General features: G+C 35.3%; 2 protein-coding genes and 4 non-coding genes across 6 annotated transcripts; 5 read left to right on the forward strand and 1 right to left on the reverse strand.

The window, feature by feature from the left end:
* Positions 1-266: 266 nt before the first annotated feature.
* On the forward strand, positions 267-346 carry TRNAL-CAG (transfer RNA leucine (anticodon CAG)). Its single transcript has one exon. It is a non-coding gene; the product is annotated as a tRNA-Leu (tRNA).
* A 95-nt stretch (positions 347-441) lies between these two features.
* TRNAL-CAG (transfer RNA leucine (anticodon CAG)) lies at positions 442-521 on the forward strand. The gene has a single exon. It is a non-coding gene; the product is annotated as a tRNA-Leu (tRNA).
* An 85-nt stretch (positions 522-606) lies between these two features.
* On the forward strand, positions 607-686 carry TRNAL-CAG (transfer RNA leucine (anticodon CAG)). The gene has a single exon. It is a non-coding gene; the product is annotated as a tRNA-Leu (tRNA).
* A 68-nt stretch (positions 687-754) lies between these two features.
* Positions 755-834, forward strand: TRNAL-CAG (transfer RNA leucine (anticodon CAG)). The gene has a single exon. It is a non-coding gene; the product is annotated as a tRNA-Leu (tRNA).
* A 712-nt stretch (positions 835-1,546) lies between these two features.
* LOC141652704 (monolignol oxidoreductase AtBBE-like 13) lies at positions 1,547-3,644 on the reverse strand. Its single transcript, XM_074460293.1, has one exon. The coding sequence runs from the start codon at positions 3,582-3,584 to the stop codon at positions 1,896-1,898; it is 1,689 nt and encodes a 562-aa protein (XP_074316394.1). The 5' UTR covers positions 3,585-3,644; the 3' UTR covers positions 1,547-1,895.
* A 7,797-nt stretch (positions 3,645-11,441) lies between these two features.
* On the forward strand, positions 11,442-16,545 carry LOC141652705 (uncharacterized). Its single transcript, XM_074460294.1, has 4 exons — positions 11,442-11,801; positions 12,435-12,750; positions 14,093-14,252; positions 15,822-16,545. The coding sequence occupies exons 1-4, from the start codon at positions 11,601-11,603 to the stop codon at positions 16,273-16,275; spliced, it is 1,131 nt and encodes a 376-aa protein (XP_074316395.1). The 5' UTR covers positions 11,442-11,600; the 3' UTR covers positions 16,276-16,545.
* Positions 16,546-20,264: the final 3,719 nt, after the last annotated feature.

Raw genomic sequence — 20,264 nt, forward strand, 5'->3', positions numbered from 1 at the left:
TAGAGGTGAAAATAAAAGGAGATTGTGAATTTTCTGAAGTTAAAAAGATTATGTTAAGCAGGGACAACTTAACAACGAATGCCTCACTTAGTGTTGTCTAGCTAATAAAAGTGGAAATTAAAAATTGGTTACTAAAAAGAAAAATAAAAGATTTACTTAATATTGTATTTTATTTTTTCTGGAGCTCATTAAGAAGGTTGTGTTTTAGGATGACGTATGATCATAGGTTAGTTAATTTAGATTACACTTGTAAGAAATAACAAGAAGTCAGAATGGCCGAGCGGTCTAAGGCGCCAGTTTCAGGTACTGGTCCGAAAGGGCGTGGGTTCAAATCCCACTTCTGACATTTTTTGGATTTTTCACCCTGTTATTTCAAGTTCTGCGTAATTCTTCTGTTTAGTATAGTTTATATATTTTTAAACTTGTAAGATATATCAGCAAGTCAGGATGGCCGAGTGGTCTAAGGCGCCAGTTTCAGGTACTGGTCCGAAAGGGCGTGGGTTCAAATCCCACTTCTGACAAAGTTTTTATTTTTCACGCTAATATCAAGTTTTGCGTACTTTTATTTTTAGATAAATATTTATAACTTGTAATTGATAGCATCAAGTCAGGATGGCCGAGTGGTCTAAGGCGCCAGTTTCAGGTACTGGTCCGAAAGGGCGTGGGTTCAAATCCCACTTCTGACATTTTTCATATTTTTCACGTATTTATTTTGTTTAGCTGATAAAATTAAACTTGTTAGAAATAGCAACAAGTCAGGATGGCCGAGTGGTCTAAGGCGCCAGTTTCAGGTACTGGTCCGAAAGGGCGTGGGTTCAAATCCCACTTCTGACATATTTTTCATTTTCCACTCTAATATCTAAATTAATGCGCCTCTTTTTTTGGGTTATCGTGAACGAAATTACTAAATTAAAATTATAAAATGACGGCTTATTGGTAAATTACTCGGAGGACTTACCCATCTTTGCAAATCACGGGTAAGTCTTCCGAGTCAAGAATTGTTGACATGGCTTTTAACGTGTAAGTCCTCCGAGTAATTATTTTGATTTGTTTCTTCACATTTGAGGTCAACCAATGAAGCAAGTAAGTTTAGCTTAGCTAGCTCAAGGCCAAATTAACATGCACTAAGTACTTTTTATCTCTACTCACATACGGAATAGATGATTATTTAGAATTTAGATGAGAACAAGTTCGATTAGGGTGGTACTGTAATAATTATGAGCTATTTGTGACAAAATTACGAAATTGCTTTTAAACCGTCTCCTATTAGTGAGATCCGTTATGCGTATTGAAGCACGCAATACTCATTACTCATTCGTGATGCGATCATTATTTCTTGTACGCAATACTTCGTACGGACTACAGAGCATCCCCCGACTCGAATGTCATTTGCTCTAAGGTTGGACTTTAAACCACACAATGACAAAAAAAACTTATCACCGTGTCAAAAATAGAAGAAAATTATAGTACGTTTAAGAAACCTAATGATCATTGAAATTTTAATAAAATAGGCCGTACTTCTATAATTGAACCAAACACCAATAATAGAGATGGGACAAGAGACTTAATTAATTTCCTTCATTAGGTAATACAGTACATTACACCAAAATTTGCGGAAACACACAAACACACACTAATTACTTCCTTATTATTAGCAATACATATCACACTTAAAAAAAAAAAAACATTACTAATTCTCATCATCAAAACCGGACAAACCCGAGTGACAGTCTCACCCATGATCAGCTCTAATTAAAACAAAGTATATAGTTAAATATTATAACACACTTATGACTTATCTAAGTTTACCATCGGGAATTGAACTCTGATCATGAATACCACCTCTCGCGACTTTTTAGAACTTTTTGCTCACCTGGTATCTGCAGTTAAGTGAATTAATAATGCCCATGTTGGCCATGTTTCTTCTTCTTATGGTGCAATTTTCCACCAGATTTGTGGAAATGAACCTTCTTTTCTGTCTTCTTAGTTGAAGAAACAAGAGGTGGAATACTTTGTTCATGCCTAAAGAAATTTTCAGGATCAAATTTAGTTTTAATTTGGACTAACCTCTCATAATTACCCTTAAAATACTTAGTACCCCAAATACTTCCTTCACCCACATTAAAATCACTATTTGTGTTCATCCCCAAATCAAGATCCCTATAATTAACATAAGCTTCTCTAGGGTTCTTAGACACATAAGGCTCCATGTAAGAATACAAGTCTTTAATCCAAGCCATATTCTTACACACACCTTCTTGACCATCTTGCCATGAGGCAACATATTGGATTTTATAAATAACGCCTTGTCGATGAGGGAACGGGATTTGTGACTCGGGTATACGACTCATCATCCCGCCGTATGGGTTCCAAATCATTATGTAACTCTCGGCCGCTAATAACTTTTTCCATAGTCCCTCTAACCCGGTTTGATCAATGGGTTCCCTAACATAATCGGACTTGGCCTTAAAGTAGTTTCGGAATGTGGGTTTCCCTTGGAGTAACACATTTGGGTTAGTCCCTGTAGGGAAACCCGCTATATAAAGGACTGACTCAATCCAGCTCATTTCAGTGCAGTCGGTTTTCTGTAACCCTAGTTCTGGATAACTTTTTCCCATCACTTGCATTAACTCTGTCGCGCTACCTAAGTACAGAGCATTAAACAATGCTTGGACTGTGGTTTGAGTAGTGTTAGGGATTGTACCTGGCATAAACTCGACTCTAATGAATAAATTATCGTCTAATTTATCAGCGATTTGTTGCCATTTATAGATTAAATTAGTTAACCCTTGTTCTAATGTTTTTACTGCAGTAAAAGTTGTGACCGTTGCAGGAACCGGTACTAATTTAACCTTCCAAGCAAGAATTACTCCGAAACTACCTCCCCCACCACCTCTAAGGGCCCAAAATAAGTCTTCACCCATGGTTTGCCTATTAAGAACGTTGCCATTTGCATCAACGACACGGACATCAACCACATTATCGGCCCCTAGACCGTATTTTCTCATCATAGAACCATAGGCACCCCCGGTTATATGGCCGCCTATACCAATACTATTACATAACCCGGCAGGGAAACCATGGGTTTTACTTTGTTCGGAAATTCTATAATATAACTCCCCAATTGTGGCCCCTGCCTCGACCCACGCACTGTTATCCTGAATATTCACGATAACAGTGCGTAGTTTTCCCATGTCGAGGACTACGAAGGGGTCTCCCATCTCTGAAGAGTAGGAGATCCCTTCGTAGTCATGTCCCCCACTTCTTACCCTTAGTTGAATCCCAAGTGATCTAGCACAGATAACTGCTGCTTGCACATGGGATTCATCTAAGGGCATGTAAATTAATTGCGGTTTTGCGACCGAGGGGAGAGTATACCTTAGATTATTCGCAGTCGAGTTTAAGATTGCTTCGAAAGAAATGTTAGCCGGAGTGTAAAAATATGATGGAAATGGGTTTGGAGGGTTTACAGATTTTGATAGACATTGTAGGAAGTTAACTTGAGTCGGGTTCGGGTTAGCGAAACAAGAAGAAATTGAGAAGATTATACACAATGCAAAGAAAGCATTGCTTGATGAAAACATTGTTTCTTTTGGTTTTCACTAATCTTGTTTGTATGTTGATTAAGGAAGTGATGAAGATATTTGAGTGTAGTGTTCATGTATTTATAGTGGTTAATGATGACTATAATTGTAGGTAATGCAATCGTCATAATATATAATACACAAATTATACTATTGACAACATGACAACATTGTAATTGTATGGTGTGATCACATAAAAAGTAACTGATAATTTTGTAAAAAGTAGGTCTGGCAAATGAGTTATTTGGACCGGTCTCAAGTCGAGTCTGTTCGGGTCGGGTCATTCTCGGGTTTAATAGAATTTGGAGCTGGTTGGGCCAATTCGGGTTCGAGTCATTATCGGGTCTGCTATTATCAAGTTGTTTAGGATAACAACTAGTTTCTAATAATAAACATTCAGTTCGAGTTATATAAAGTTGAGTCAATACGGGTTCGAGTCAAATTCGAGTCCTCAATTTGGGTGTTGAGTTGGGTACAAGTCGGGTTATTCGGGTTGGGTCTTTTTAACAGGTCCAATAAAAAGGGATTATTTTATATTAAAATGTGACCATATTTATTATTTATAAATAAATGTTTTTTAAAAGTAGTCACATTTTATCGATTGTACCATACAACGATCACAGACTCACAAAGTTATTTGAGTGAAGTATGGGTCGGGTTATGTTTAAATAAATATGTGTCAAAGTCATATCATTGGTGTGAAGTTGAAAATGGTGTTGCATGCTTGGTTTGTTGTAATAAGTGGGGATAAATCAATCAAAAGTTTATACTGTAACAATGCTTATAATCATGGATTAGTTTAAAAGTGGTGTTTAGGTAAATTAAATTAGTGCTTGAGTATCCTACAATTTAGGTCACATTCCGGAAGTCCTATTCACCTTTGTTTTTTGTCCACGATCCCTAAACCCCTCAGGTATATGTAAGTCAAGTATTAGAAGATATCTTCTAAAAAACGAATAAGGGGGACAAGGTGGGGCACCCCTATGTGCTTCTCTCTCTCCTCTATTTGGGTCATTTGTAAGAGTAAATGGTATCCGTCACAGCGTCACTCCAAAGTGACGAATACGTGCCGTCACAAATGAGAATTTGTGTATCAAGTTCTATACTTGTATTTACGTAATGATAAATGATCATGATAATTCTTTGATAATACTCTTTCCTGTTTACAATGATCTTCCACAATTTCCTGATCTTTAAATTTCAATGCGGTTGTTTAACCTGATTTTCAACATTTGTTGGAGTAAATTAAAAGTTATTTTTGTAAAAGTGTAGGTTTATAACAAATGTATATATTTCACGGTGACATCATAATTATCAATTTACATATCTATGGTTAAAGTTGTAAAACTTTGAAATCAAATATACGAAAAACGCACGGCTCCTTTAGAAAAATATCACTAGTGTGATGATCGATCGTCTAAGCTAAAATACAACAATTTATGTACAACAGTTTTGAAAATATTTGACTTATATGAGATTTAGAATTGGCTTTTATCTCATCGCGGTTTGACAATAAAATCAACTCAGATGATTAACCAACCCAAAATAAAACTCAACTCGACTCGACTCAAGAAATTCAAGGTGTACATTATTTTACAATTGAAGACATTCTAGATGTGGCATTCATGTCATCATAATGTCATCTATAATCCAAAGGTTATAGCTATAATAACTCCCTAAGATTCTAAACCTCATGCTCATGCAAGGTGGACAAGGAATTATTTCACCCTTTTGATGAAGGTCCCTTGCTTGATTGCTCTTATCTCTTAAAAGAGATTATAATATCATTATTTGATGTTAATTGTTTTAATTATAAATCAATCTATAGAGGTGACTAGTGGAAGTTGGTAACAAAAAGGGATTCTAAATTAATTTGGGTTGCCCTGTCATGTGAAAACCGAAAACTAAATTATCTTTTACTTGTGCTCGTTAATTAAGTACTAAGAGGTGGCATTTTGGCTTGTCGTATGTTCATTAAAGAAAGGGGAAATGACAAAATCTATCTACTTCTTGTTGGTGATTATGGGTAAATTCGTTTAGTATAGTTTTAGTGGCTTCTTTTTTGCTGTTATATTCCATTCAAATCCCCCTGAGATGTTACAACATGAGATGATCATGATTGGCCTCATATTGATGGCGCTTTAGAAAGAATGGGTGGATAGAGATTTGAATCGTGACCTCTCGGTTATAATGGCTCTAATCATGTTAAGAAATCAGATTAGCTAAAAATTTAGGCTGATGATTGGAGTATTGTGATTGGTTTTATAGTCTAACATACAGAAATTGAGAACTCGGGTAAAATGTTTATATGAGATGAAAGGTAAATATTTTGTATGATCTTTGTTATTTTCCACATATTGATTCAGGAGACTTGGACAGTTGTAGAGGTGACAATTTCGGCAAGTGAGTCTGCCCGATTCATGAGCAATGAATTGGCGGCCCGTTACAAGCCCGGCCTAGATTGCGTCCGATCCCCATTGGGCTGGTTTTGGATCAGAGATTCATAACCCGGTTTGCCCCCTTCAAAAAACCAAAATATAAGAAATACATAATCTAGTCCGACTCGACTTAACCACAAGCCTCTTCAGGGCTAGGCATGACATCGTCCTTTGCCGTGGGCTAGTCTTGTGTCAGGAGGCTAGGTCCAACCTAACATTGTCTTGGTTGATGGTCACCGCTTGCTAGTTATATATTTGCATTGTACTTCTATATAGTTAGACTTGGAAAACGGGTCAACCTAGTCGGATTCGGATAAGGTCAATTCGGGTTTGCTAGAGTTTGGGACAGGTGGTGTCGAGTTGTTAACAGTGCAATAATTAATTAACAGTCGGTCGGGTTATATTGGCTCGAGTCAAACTCGAGAGTTTGGGTGTCGGTCGGGTATAGGTCAGCTTATTCGATTCAAATTATTCGGGGCCGAGTCAATTTTACCAGGTATATATAATCAAACAATTGCATAGACAAAATAATTGTACTAAAGACCTCACTAATGATTAAATTAACCTTTCATTCATCAAAGTAAACAAGAATTAACCACAAAATTTGATGACTAAGGATTAAAAATCTTCATTGATGAATGGAAAGAGGCCAAGGGGAATAGACTACTATTTGTATCACTCAAAGGTTATGCTTACGTCCAATAAAGAGAAGAGTAATGATCCTTTAGTGGGTCAATATACCGGTTTTTCTAACCTATGCCCACTAGGCATAGGATAAGAAACCCAAAAAGGAAAGAAATAAATGATATTTGTATGGGAAATTGCAATATCAACTACTTTTACTTTGATTTACAAGAAAATACATTTATTACTTTCTATTTCGGATTTCTTATCCTATGCCTAGTGGGCATAGGTTAGAAAAACCCTATACCGAATTAGATAAATTGGCACTATTACATGTAATTATGTTGTAGTGAGACCTTAAATTGTTTGCAATAAAAAGACTTGGGACTTGTGAGTATACTTTGGGGTGAGTATACCTTTGTTGAAAGAAGACAAACAAAGCTTAATGCTTTATTGCATTCACCTACCAACGAGAAAAAAACGCCCAATGCATCACATTCCATTTCCATAGGAAGGCCACCACTTTTTTTTTCTTGTCGACCTTAACTTCAATAGTAAGAATCAGTCTAGACGGGTGTAAGCGTGAAATGAAGTTAGGCCCGATTCTTTTTAGCTGAATTGAACAATGGAGCTGAGCTGAGCTGAACTGAAGAATAATAGTAGCTGAATTGGATGAAGTTAAAGTAAGAGTTAATTTGTGAAAATATGAGCTAAGTTGAATAGAGTTAAGCTAAATTAAAATGAGTTGAAATTAAGTATAAAAGAACAGAACTTTAGTAAATATAGTACGAAGTATATTTTTTTTGTTACTAGTTAATCAATGTTTACTACAGAGTATTGACTAAATGTATGAGTTGTTTGGAAAGTTCTCATACTTATGAGTTATGACAATCTTAAACAAAATTTGTGTAACTTGATATAAGATGTCGTATAGGTTTTGTGAATTATTTGTATTATTGGGTACGATTTGCTAGATTAAGATTCATTTTCTCAAAAAATCAGATCTATGGATCCTTTCACGGATGACGGTACGAAGAAACAACGATATAATAGAGGGTATATAGAAGCGTTTTTATATAATAATGACATTTGTTCTAGGAATAATTTATTTGTTCGATTTTTACAAATTTGCATTCGGTTGTTTTTTATATCTTTTGCAAATGTTATACGTATAATTATTATTATTATTATTATTATTATGAATAAAATCATTTTCACTATTAATAATAGTAGTTTCAAAGTATTTTTTGATAAATTTTGAATGAATTAAACATTGGTTATTATTAGAGCTGGCAAATAATGACACGACACGAAAACACGACACGAACCTGACACGAAATTAACGGGTTTGGGTTGAGGCTCAATGACCCATTTGTGTAAGTGGGTTGACACGAACATGACACGATATTTAATTGGGTCGGGTTGGGGTTGAGCTCTCTAAACACGAACCCGACACAAATGACCTGTTTAATAAATTAATCCTAATTTTTTTATCTTTCATCACATAAATATACTTAAAATTTTCCAAATATTGACATGACACGAAAACACGACCCGAACCCGACACGATATTAGCGGGTTAGGGTTGAGGCTTGATGACCCATTTATGTAAGTGGGTCGACACGAACACGACACGAGATTTAAACGGGCCGGGTTTGGGTTGAAGGGTTTGTGACCCGTTTACATGTGACACGAACACGAACCCGACACGACCCGATCTGTTTGCCAGGTCTAGTTAGGGATTGTTTGGTTACCCATTAAATAACATAGGAATTCCAATTAATGTGAATTGCAAAATGGGTAACTTGTTTGGTTACCCCAATTCACATGAAATAGAATTACCTTGAAACTTCAATTCCTCCTTGATGGAGGAAGTTGCTTACCTAGGCCCCTCTAGGTAAGTGGAATGCCTACATGAATTGCATTTTCTTTATGCAACCAAACAACATTTCCTAATTCACATGAATTCTAAAATCATGTGATTTGTCACTTCCTAGGAAATACAACTTCCTACATGCAACCAAACAACCTCTTATTATAGTAATAAATTATTCAAACACGATTCATCGAAACAGAACCTTCTCAAATTTGAGCAATGTCCTAATCTCCGAAACTCAAAATAAAATTTTCTCAAATTAGTAATTTTTTTCTAAATAATTCAAGTTTACTAATCAACTCAAACTAATGACAGGGCCACACGCCATTAGGTAAAATACCAATAATGCAGTGTTGCATACTTGCATGTTCCAGTTGATTTCCAAGTTCTAATTCTACCGTGTCAAGTTTATTTTCCACTACATACATTGCCTCCATGCTTCATGGCAGTGGACACTTTTTTCCTGATTTGATCTGCTTCAAATCTTGTTTAATTTCCACTAATTAACAGTGCTAAGACTATGTTTATCCACAGACTCAATATAAGTCTTAACAACAGTAAAATATTATTATTTTATCCTAAAGACTCAACTCGGACTCTTTTGTTTCTTCCACTTTATCCCTCAAACTCATTAAAAATCTCAACAACAATAAATAGGACCCACTTTTACCCACACAAAATACTATTTACGGGTCTTAAGGTGAGTCTTGGAAATCCAAGACCCACCCTCAGATTTTTCTACAGTATAATTGCCTTTATCCCTCGTTTTAGTTGAGAATTTGCTTTTTACTGTTGCTGGTACCCATCTTGGTACCCGGTTAAACTTAGTCTAACATGGCAACTTAAATCATACTCACAAATTTCAATATTGGAATGTTTCATTATAATATTACCATGCGACTACAAATGTCAACTAGCTTAGGAGAAGTCTTGACAAACTCTTAACCCGAGTCTTTGAAATCCAAGACTCATGACCTCACTTTCAAAAGAAGACATCCAATGAAAGAAAGTCATGTGTTATATTAAGGTAAGTCTGACTGATAATGTATAAAGTTTGAGGTAAGTTTAAAGTGAGTCTGAACAATAAAGAAATAATAAAAGTTAGTGGAAAACCGATGTGGGCCATGTGACAAAGTTTTAAAGACTTTGAAGAGTCTTACCAATAATCATACCCTTAGTTGATGAAGTTATGACTTACTCCGTATAAGAGACGGTGCTTATAACCCAAATTTAAATCCCGTCAGCATTAAAATCGCCTTTGTGACTCCCACAGCCCCTCTTGGTCCCTTTACTCATGTGACTGTGGCTACTAATTGAAGGCATGATAGACTCAAATCACACGGAAAAAATGTGGTAAAAGTCCTCTTCAAATCTAGAATAATTAATTCAAAAACAATTATTCCTAATCTTTTTCTATGATAAAGCAATAAATTTTTTGAAGCGTTGACAGAAAGTTATTCCACAATTAAATTGTAGATTGCGAGTGAAATAAGTTAAATGCAAACTTTTGACGCACCAAACATTTGAAGGCATCAAGTTGAGCAAATTAAAATAAATTAAAATTCAATTAAAACATTGTTGTTTTTTCTTTGATTTACACCTCTTTTGTGAAAGTGTGGCATTAATGCATTATAAAACTAGAACTATGAGTCTATGATTTTGACTTAATTGTACCATGTACTCATGAAGTAAACGCTTAGACTCGAGTCCACGTTCGTACCACTTGAGGAATGCTTCTTTTTTTTTTTTTTTTTTTCAAGTTATTATCAAAATATCTATCGTCGTTTAGCGTCAATTAGAAACTAAGTATCGCAAATGGGTCTACGTCATTAACTTTTTTTTTCCAAATAAGAGAATGAGCATTGAGACGTCGTCCAAAAGGTGTTCATGTATATGAGACGCATGATTGTAGTTGTAAACACTAGTTTCAACCTACAAACATGTAAAACAGATCAAGTACACTACAACCATAACGTTGATGAAAAAACTAACAAATGTCGAATGAGATGCTTACTAGTAGAGCATCATCGGTTGTCGTAGGCTAGTAATAGTTCTAGTTATTATTCTCGGCTTATTTTTTTTTATTGCAATGAAGGCTGATAATGAGACGCATGATACCGGGTTTGCCTCTTTTGAAGCTTCCAAGTGCTGAGGATTCAAGGAAGATAAGCATAAGACTCGTCCCAATCTCCAAAAAGATTTGTCAACGCTTTTTCTTTTGCATTATAAGAGATCGGTGAAATTGAATTCTTGTGTTATAAGTTATAACCGTTTTTTATACACCCATTTTCACTTCCCAATCTGCTTTCAAGATAATAGGCATTGTAGCGAGCATGGGCTAGCCAGGGTAACAAAAATGGTCCATATATATGGGTTAGACCAGGGGCTGGCCACATGTGTAGGCCTATTTAACGAGCCCAAAACCCGACCCTTACGGGCCAGTTCGGGCTTTTTAGCTCAAATAAGCTTTTCGGGTTCTAAGATTTACGAGTTATCGAAGGAGATAAGTAACATAATACCTTCAAGTTTTCAACTGGTACCTTAAATTACATTTTTTACATACTTAGTTTATAATATTTATAAAGATTGAAGAAATATGATGAACTGCATACGAATTGCTCTCTAAATATAAGCTGAAGTGAAGTGAAACATAGCTGCGTTAAAATTTTTAATCATGTACCAGTGGATAAATATACATGAGTTTCTAAAGAGGTTGTTATAACTTACGGCTACTTTAACAAGTTCTATAAGAAAAAATATTCCTCTATTAATAAATGTGGACCGGAGTCCTGACCGGATCAAAATTTGCCCAAACATTTTGCCCAAACCTGACCTCATAATACTCTGGGCCTTTTTGGGCTGATCACCGTGCTTTTTTGGGCCCAAATAAAAGGTTATGGACAACCGGACAAGGACAGTTAAACCACTAGATTGCGGGAACAATTATATTCTGGGCAGTTGAAAAATCCCCCTTTTTCTTCAAACCTGCGTTGCAATTCAATTATTCTATTCGATATACGGTAAACTAAACCCTAAACCCCCAAATTCATACATTTCTATTCAATTGATCCTTCAATTATGGCTTTCCCAGCTACAATTCGATACTCTCCTTTCAAATTTCCCCTTCAATTGAAACATGATTCCTATAATCTTCCTCGACCGTCTTTTAATTCGAATTCACTTTCTTTTAATAAACAATTGGTATTAAGAGTTAATGCTTCTACTTCAATTGATTATTCCAGTGTTTCTGCGCCTGATAAATCATCCACTCTCAAAAAAGTAAGTAAATTCGTTTACTTTGATTTAATTTTTCTGCAAATTTGGGGAATTTTAGATATTAGTGTATTTATTCGATGCAGTTCTCGACGTAATTTTCATTTTGTTTCGTCTGGAAATAGCTACTAGGGTAATTCAGCTCAAAACATAATGATAATATCTTCCCTGCAACTCGACATTCGTATCGAAAACATAACAATTGACGCTGGAATGCATACTGATTACTTTTGTTTGACTGCAAAATTAGAAATAGGAAATTAAGTTTGTAAATTCGTCTAGGGTTTGATTTAATTTTTTCTGCAAATTTGGGGAATTTTAGATATTAAGTGTATTTATTCGATGCAATTCTCGACGCAATTTTCATTTTGTTTCGTCTGGAAATAGCTCAAAACATAATGATCATATCGATTAGGGTAATTCAGCTCAAAACATAATGATCCTTCTATAGCTAAAGACGGGTCAAATAGCTTGAAAGTGGTGACATGTTTAGCCCCCACCACCCCACTTGTTGCTTGTCCTATTAGGAATGTGGTATTGTATTTGACCCGTCTTTAGTTATAGAGGGATATGTGCCGTCTCTATAATGAGATTTTGTGTTCTTTATTTGATCGATTTTTTATCGAATTGTTTTGATAGAATGATAATTGGCAATGGAAATTCAGTGACAAGTCCATCAAGATTTACTATGAGCAACATGAAAAAGAGGGATCTAAGCCTGATAGGAATATTCTTATGATACCAACAATTTCCGATGTTAGCACAGTCGAAGAATGGAGTATGGTGGCTTTGGATATTTTGCAAAGGGATGGTAGTGAAAATTTACGGGCTATGCTTGTGGATTGGCCTGGTTTAGGAAACTCTGATCGTCCTAAGTTGGATTACAATGCCGATGTTATGGAGAAGTTTTTGGTTGACTTTATTAACTCACCTAGCAGCCCCGTGTCTAAATCAGGTATGGTCTTATATTCCATTATTTTGTTCATTATATAACGATTTAAATGAACTTTATAATAACAGTTGTATTTTGCATGAGGACCCTTACAGTTTACTTGTCTATTAGCATGGGAGGCAAAGACAAAAGGCAGTTACTTGAGTATTGCTAGACTGAATGTCTTGAAGGGTAAAATAATTTTCTGCTTTAAACCTGGATTTTCACCTTGAGCAATAGGAATAGCTAGCGAGTCGTGAAGGCAGAGAGAATTGGGCAGTTTTCTTCTGCTCATGTACACTGTGTAGTTTGGTTCAATGATAGGTTCAAGTTTATGCTCTAGTTGCCATACGGTAACTTATGGTGCTGGTGACTCGGAACTGATAAATATTGTACTATATGATATGAAATATCTGGTCCGAAGTGCAATTAATTGACAAAATTCATTTAAGATGGCACCTTGATACACTTCAAAATACTTTAGTTAAGTAGATATATTAGATTTTCAAGTGCCACAACTCGTAATGGCCGCTGCCTCTTCCTGTTAATGGATTTCACTTTGATGCTCTCTATTTCATTGGCCTGGTACATTATGTAGTTAATTCTCTTCATTCAGTTTAGGACCTGTTCGTTAAGTGTTGCTTTTAAGAGTGATAGTGTCATGATACCTTCATCTTAGCCTCCCTTCTGTTTAGTTTGATAGGAACTCTGTTGCTTCTGATGATTTTTTACAACAGCATTGTCCCAATTCCCAATGGCTCCCGCCCTATGAGATAGTAGCAGTAGTCAGATGTGGGACATCTTACCTCTTTGTTAAAAAATACAGTGATGCCTTATTCAAATACCCCATAATGAAAATGGCATCGACACTCTTTTCTTCATCATACAAGAAGCATAGATAGTTTGCAAGACTCATCACTCTTTATTTCTGGATTATGATAGAATAAGTTAAAATGGCTCGCTACAGTGGTTGTGCTTCTTTCGCTTGTGAAGTAGCGGTCTTTCAATGCAGTTCTCGACGCAAATTTTTTCATGTGTCATTCCGAAAAAACTTTTTGTTGCTAACACAAGAGTAAGGCTGCCTACATCTGATCCTCTTTACGCCGCTATTTGCGGGAGCCATTGATGCACTGGAGTAGTGTTGCTGTTGCTGTTGTATAAGACTCCCATGCATTGGGATAAGGCATATTGCTTCGCCTCAACCTGTATCTACGCACAAACTTGTATTCACTCGCAAGTTTTATTGCTTTTATTACCGTACTCAATTTCGCAGCTGATAATTGAGGTTCTATCTGAGATCATCATTTCTTTTTATGCCTGCGTAACTTGTTTTTGCAATAACAGAAGTTTCCTTTTTTGACATTAGGTGAGAATTTGGTGGTAGTTGGAGGTGGACATGCTGCCACAATGGCCGTTCTTGCCGCAAAGAAGGGTTTGGTGAATCCAAAAGCAATTGTAGCTGTAGCACCTACCTGGGCTGGTCCTCTTCCTATCGTCTTTGGACGCGATTCTAGTATGGAGACTAGGTAAGTATCACTTGTTAAATTTTTTTTATAGTTAACTATTTCCTAAAAAGTTGCCCAAGAACCCTGAATATAACGGAGTATAATGCCAGAGTTCGCATCTTTTTGGATGCCAACAGGGTTGGCACTATTTCTTTAAAATTTCCGAAGGCTTGGTTGGCTTAGTGTAATTGTTACTATGCTAATGCATTGCCTCGGATTTGTCATTCTTCTGAATCTTCTCATCATTTAGCTGAATTCATTTTCTCTTCTACTTTTTGGCATGCTTTCCAGTAAGGTGTAGCAGATAGATTGCACGTTTGTTTTTCCGTTTAGAGGAAGGAGGTGCCGTATATACTAATAGATTGCAGCCAAGGTTTAGACATTTGTAGTTAAGTGACTTGAATCTTGGATATGAACATTTATGTGGGGAAATCATGGGTCCTAACTCCCATATATAATCAATCGAAATTGATGGATCTGAATGAAAATTGAAAAATATAACTGAAATGAGTAGAGACTTGGAAATAAAATAATAAACCCTCCTGATACAAAATAAAACTTGAAATAAGATTAGATTTTATTCTGCCCACTATTATCACTAATCTAACAACTCATAACAATTAATTAAATCTGATACAATGATCTTTTTTCATTTGGCTAAATTGACTACCCTAGAGTCTCAAGGAATGTTACTACATGAACTCGCTCACCCGCGTTCGATCCCTGCCTGTGTACTTAATTAATTAATACGTCATCATCAGGAATCGTATCACCTCCATTTCATCAGGATTAGGATATTCAGGTTTTCCTATTTGGACGTTTATAACACATTTTAGCTCCTATTTGGGTGTTTCTAACACATTTTAGTACCTAGTTGAGGTATATTTTAACCATCTGAATTCTGAAGTGACCATTTATACCCTTAATATTTCTAGGATCAACCATGTTTATATTCTGGAACAAATTAATGACATTATTAATTTCTCGATAACATCCACACTCACCCTCTTTGTAGTACGTTCCCGAGACCACAGTCCCTTCTTGACGTGACCTCCCCAACTCAACTAAACCTTCGTCTTATCTCTACACCCTGGCGACCTGCTCATGCACGAACATGGCTCCAATCTCCAAAACTTAAACAACCCTGAAGTTCACAGTACGTCTCATGCTTCACTTGGAACGGAAAAACAACCAGAAAGAAAGGGAAAAAGTGGCAGAGAAAATGGTGGCTGATGGAGGAAGAAATGCTGACACTGTGGGGAAGAATGGCCTGGTGTCGTTTTGGTGGGGAGAAAGTAACTTGGGGGGAGGAGGTGTTGATGATTGATGCTGATGGACTACTGTGGGTACAAAATTGTGAAAATCTGATGTTCAAACCCATCTGCATATAACATAATTCCCCCTATATCTGTTCAAAAAAAAATGCGAACATTTTGGGGAGACTTTGAAACACGTTCGAGTGACTGCCATCAAATTAAGTACTCCGGGCATGTCAGATTTAGTAAAGCAAAACAAATATTGGCCTGTGATCTTCTGCCCCTCTTCCTTTTTTTTTTTCAAATTGTAACTCTGTTTTCTTTAACACACTAGGTATGGGTTACTTCGTGGAACGCTAAGGGCCCCGGCTCTAGGTTGGATGATGTACAACGTTCTCGTCAGCAACGAAAAATCTATCGAATCACAGTACAAATCCCACGTATATGCAGATTCGGCAAATGTGACCCCAGAATTTGTGCAAAGTAGATATGCATTGACAAAGAGGGAAGGGGCTCGATATGTTCCTGCGGCTTTCTTGACCGGTCTGTTGGACCCCGTGAAATCCCGAGAGGAGTTTCTAAGCGCCTTTGAAGCGTTGGACGGAAATATTCCTGTTCTAGTTGTGTCAGCCTCTGGTGCACCCAAGAGGTCAAAAGCCGAGATGGAAGCCCTCCGAGGAGCTAAAGGAGTTTCTAAATTTGTCGAGGTTCCTGGTGCTCTTTTGCCTCAAGAAGAGTACCCTAAGGCCGTTGCAGATCAAATCCATACTTTTTTGCAAGAGATTTGAACAATTTTCATTATCCGAGTTCAGACCCTCCAAGCTTCTCGCTGTCTCTTTCGTTTTGATTGTCCACACTCCACAGTTCTTTAGTTTGTGTAATACTACCTCATATTGTACCATATGATGTTCAATTTGACCATAAATTTCTCCAATATATACATGTAAAGATTATACTAGTAAATTTGTGTTTGGGCAAGATCCGTCTTGGCTCGACCCAACTTTTCTATACTAGGTTAAAGAGAAATAAGATGAACTGGACCGAATTGAAGACAAAAAGTTTACATATTTAAAGAGCGAGGATTGAACCTAAATGTATTTGATCCGGGTTTACTACAATCCGAAGGTTAAAGAAGTATGCATATCCTCTGGATATTTTTAAGCCGAACCAATCAATGTGATGAAGCTTAATAAGGCATAGGACCATTATATTGTCTTCTTGATTGAAATGACTTTGTGCATTTATATTCCCACTAGTGACTAATGTAATGTGACGCTCTTTTTGCGGTGGATACCTTAATGAATATGATAATTACAGGGTTTGCAACCTCAATTTAATTTAATGCACCTCCTTTATGAAGTTGATATGTGAAAAGCATGTTGTATGTTTATTTTAATTGAGAGTTTTATCCCGTGTAAAATTGCACGGGTTTGGTTATTAAACTTGTTATTAAAAAAAGTTTTAAAAAGTTGTAAAATATTGAAATCGGAATTCCACTAAAACCATCATATATGAATGAAAAGTAATAGAGTTTATACATAATTTGACGACAATATAAATATTGAGAAATCTTTATTATCTCATTTTCAAAAGCATTATAAACAACATTATTGTTTGCTTTTTATACAGTTGTAATATTAAATAAGTAATTCACCACAATCCTTAAATCGAACAAAACTTCCAAAAAACATGAAAAAACATTAATTTGATCATAATTCTTTGCTCGGTAAGAACCAATTCCATTGAAATTAATTTAGCCAAACTGATTTTGATGAGTTTAGAAAATTGAGAAAATGAGAAACAAAGATGGTAGTGGGAAGTTTTTATTGTCATGCAAACAATGCGGGGTCCCACATGTGTTGAGTTTCGGGGGGAAAAAAAGTTGTATATGATGATGTGGGTGAAGGAAATTGCTTTAAATGTTATTGGTTTAATAAAGATAAGATTGAGAGTTTTACATTCTAAAATAGCATGTCGCGTGTTAATTCAACACTATTTGTAAACATTTCTCATACTGTATTCTTCAAATTTACCTAATTTAAGGTAAATTTTATGAGAACTGCTACCGACTTTCTCTTTTCTACTTTCTTTTGCCTTTCTTCCAAGATACTAATACATAATTATTGATTTGGTTTACTTATCAATTGTTGATTGAAAATTTGTGTTTTATTTTTAGACGAAGAGATGGTCCGTACATTCAATATCATTCATGGAACGGTCCCATGTATCGAACATGTGTCCCAATTACTACTAGCCACGTAGCTTACGTGATAATTCTCCAGTATTTTCATTTCATTTCAATAGTCCAAAAGTATTGACATTTGTCCAAGAATATAAATGCATCACATATTGCCTGATACAAACAAATAATAAGCTCTTATGTTCTCATGCAAAGTCCATAAATAAAGGAAAAAATATGAAAAAGACTTCAGAAATAAGAGGAGTTTAGTCTCTCTTAAGACGCAAATTAAGATAACCGTCTTTAACATTAAAAGTTTAAAACATGTCATATATTATTCCACTTGAGCATTGAAGATAATTTTTTTTTCTTTGTATTCTGTTTTTGTCATATTCGTATTATTTAAACAATTAAACCATTTTAAACTTAAGACAAACGGATATACCCGTATTAAACAAGAATTTGTCGGGAGAAAATTATTTAGACCTTCTGGATCCAGGCCCACGTCAGCCCAATAGCCCATGCCCCATTTAATACAGATCCATGTCAATCATTTTATCCTAATTTATTTTAAGAAATTGGGTCGGGCCCATGGACCCACTAATGTACCAACCAAGCCCAATCAGAAAGCGTTGGCCACTAATAAAATATAAATTTTATACAAGGATGATTATTTTTTCACTAGTTTTATACAGGTAATATTAGCCATACAAGTGTGCATATTGTAACCAAAAAAAAAAAAGGTGTGCATATTGCCACATTTATGCTTTTTTGTGGGGGTGGATCTAAATTAGGGCTAGAGTGAAAGTTTCGATATCCGAAGGATTCAATATCCGCTTTGAATCTAATCCGAGATTATGGATAATTGATATGATTATGAATTTTAAAATGTTGAGTATCTGATCTGATCCAAAAATATATTTTTTCTATTATTTTATGAGTGTTTTATTTGTGATCATAATAATAAGGGTTTTTTTTATAACTGCTACCACGAGTAAATCACTTTTTGAGAACTGCTACGAAAGTAAAAAAAAAAGTTTAAAAACTGTTACCATATTCATTGGTTCGGTTAAAAGTCAGTACCAATTCATTAAACGGGGCTAAATGAATGAATCTCAACCATTCATTTCAAATCTTTAGATTAAGTTATATTTTCTCTTCCTATTATACCCTTCCCCTCTTCCTTATTATAACATTTTTCTCTTCCTTATAACACTACAATCTTCTACTCCATTAATCCATCTTCAATCTCTCCTTTATTTTTCGTATTTCATAGGTAACATTTCCTTTCAATTCATTCATTCTCAGTCCTTATACTCCATCAACTCATGTCGAATCAAGGGTAATGTAACATTAGCATATTAAACAATGGGTTTATACAATTTTAGAGAAAGGAAAGCCATCAACTTTCTAAAAAACAACCAATTGAATTAGTCAAATCTATGCAATCAACCGGGTTTAAAGTGATAACAAAGACAAAATTTTAATTAAAGAAATCAATGGAACAAATTTCAATGAAATTAAAAAATCGAAAAATTAGGGTTTTATGAAATCTAATAAAGAATTCAATCATACAATCTAATAAACAAATAACTGAGGAAATCAATAAACATTATGAAATTTGTACTACTAAATTAAAGGTTATTGATTTAGAGTAAATAGTAAAGTAGGAAAGGAAACCCGAGAATGAGTAGAAAATGTCGACAAATAAAGGGCTTTCCATTCAAATAAACTTAAGTGAAGAAAGTGAATTTTGTTAGGTTAAATTCTTGAAATGAGTAGATTAATTTGATAGAGTATGAGTGATGAAGTCGAAAATTAGAGTAATGAAGGTGAATTTGACATATTAGTAGAGTGATAAAGTTGAGGAGTTATGTAGAAAGGGGGGAAAGGTTAAAGAAGGGGCAAAGGTTAAAGAAGGGGTAGTTTAGTCTTTTCACGTCAAAAATTGGGGCTCGGTGTGAATTGGTACTGATTTTTAACCGAACCAATGAATATGGTAGCAGTTTTTAAACTTTTTTTTTTTACCTTGGTAGCAGTTCTCAAAAAGTGGTTTACTTGCAGTTCTCAAAAAAACCTAATAATAAAGTTCTTTGATTTCAATTTATATTTGTCTATTATTTCAAAATTATTCCATTTTTTTTTTTGGTGTTTAAAATTTTTATTGCTATTTTAAACATAATTTCCGAACTAGACATTTTTGTGTAATAAAACAATCAAAAATAAAGTTAAAATATAAGCATAGTATGGACCATATCTTGAGAGCCCACCATTTTGCTCCTTAGCTCGAAAAAGCTTGCTTTTCCACGGGTCATGATCGGTTTAAAAGTCTTCGACCTAGCCTTGCCAAAAAGCAAAATTCTTAATCAAAATTACTATCACATACATGTCAGGCTAGAGCCCGGGTCAGCCATAAGGGACAGAATCCCCCACATGATTCAAAATCCATTGTATGTTCTATAAGAAATTCTTAATCAACTATATTACTCCAACTTATTATATCAATGTGGGATAAAAAAAGTTTTTTTTGAAGCAACACTTCCAACAATTCCCCACATGATTCAAAAGAAGAAAAAAAAAATAGCTGATATAAGGCAA

This window comes from Silene latifolia, chromosome 4 (genome assembly GCF_048544455.1).
Source record: "Silene latifolia isolate original U9 population chromosome 4, ASM4854445v1, whole genome shotgun sequence".
Lineage (NCBI taxonomy): Eukaryota > Viridiplantae > Streptophyta > Magnoliopsida > Caryophyllales > Caryophyllaceae > Silene > Silene latifolia.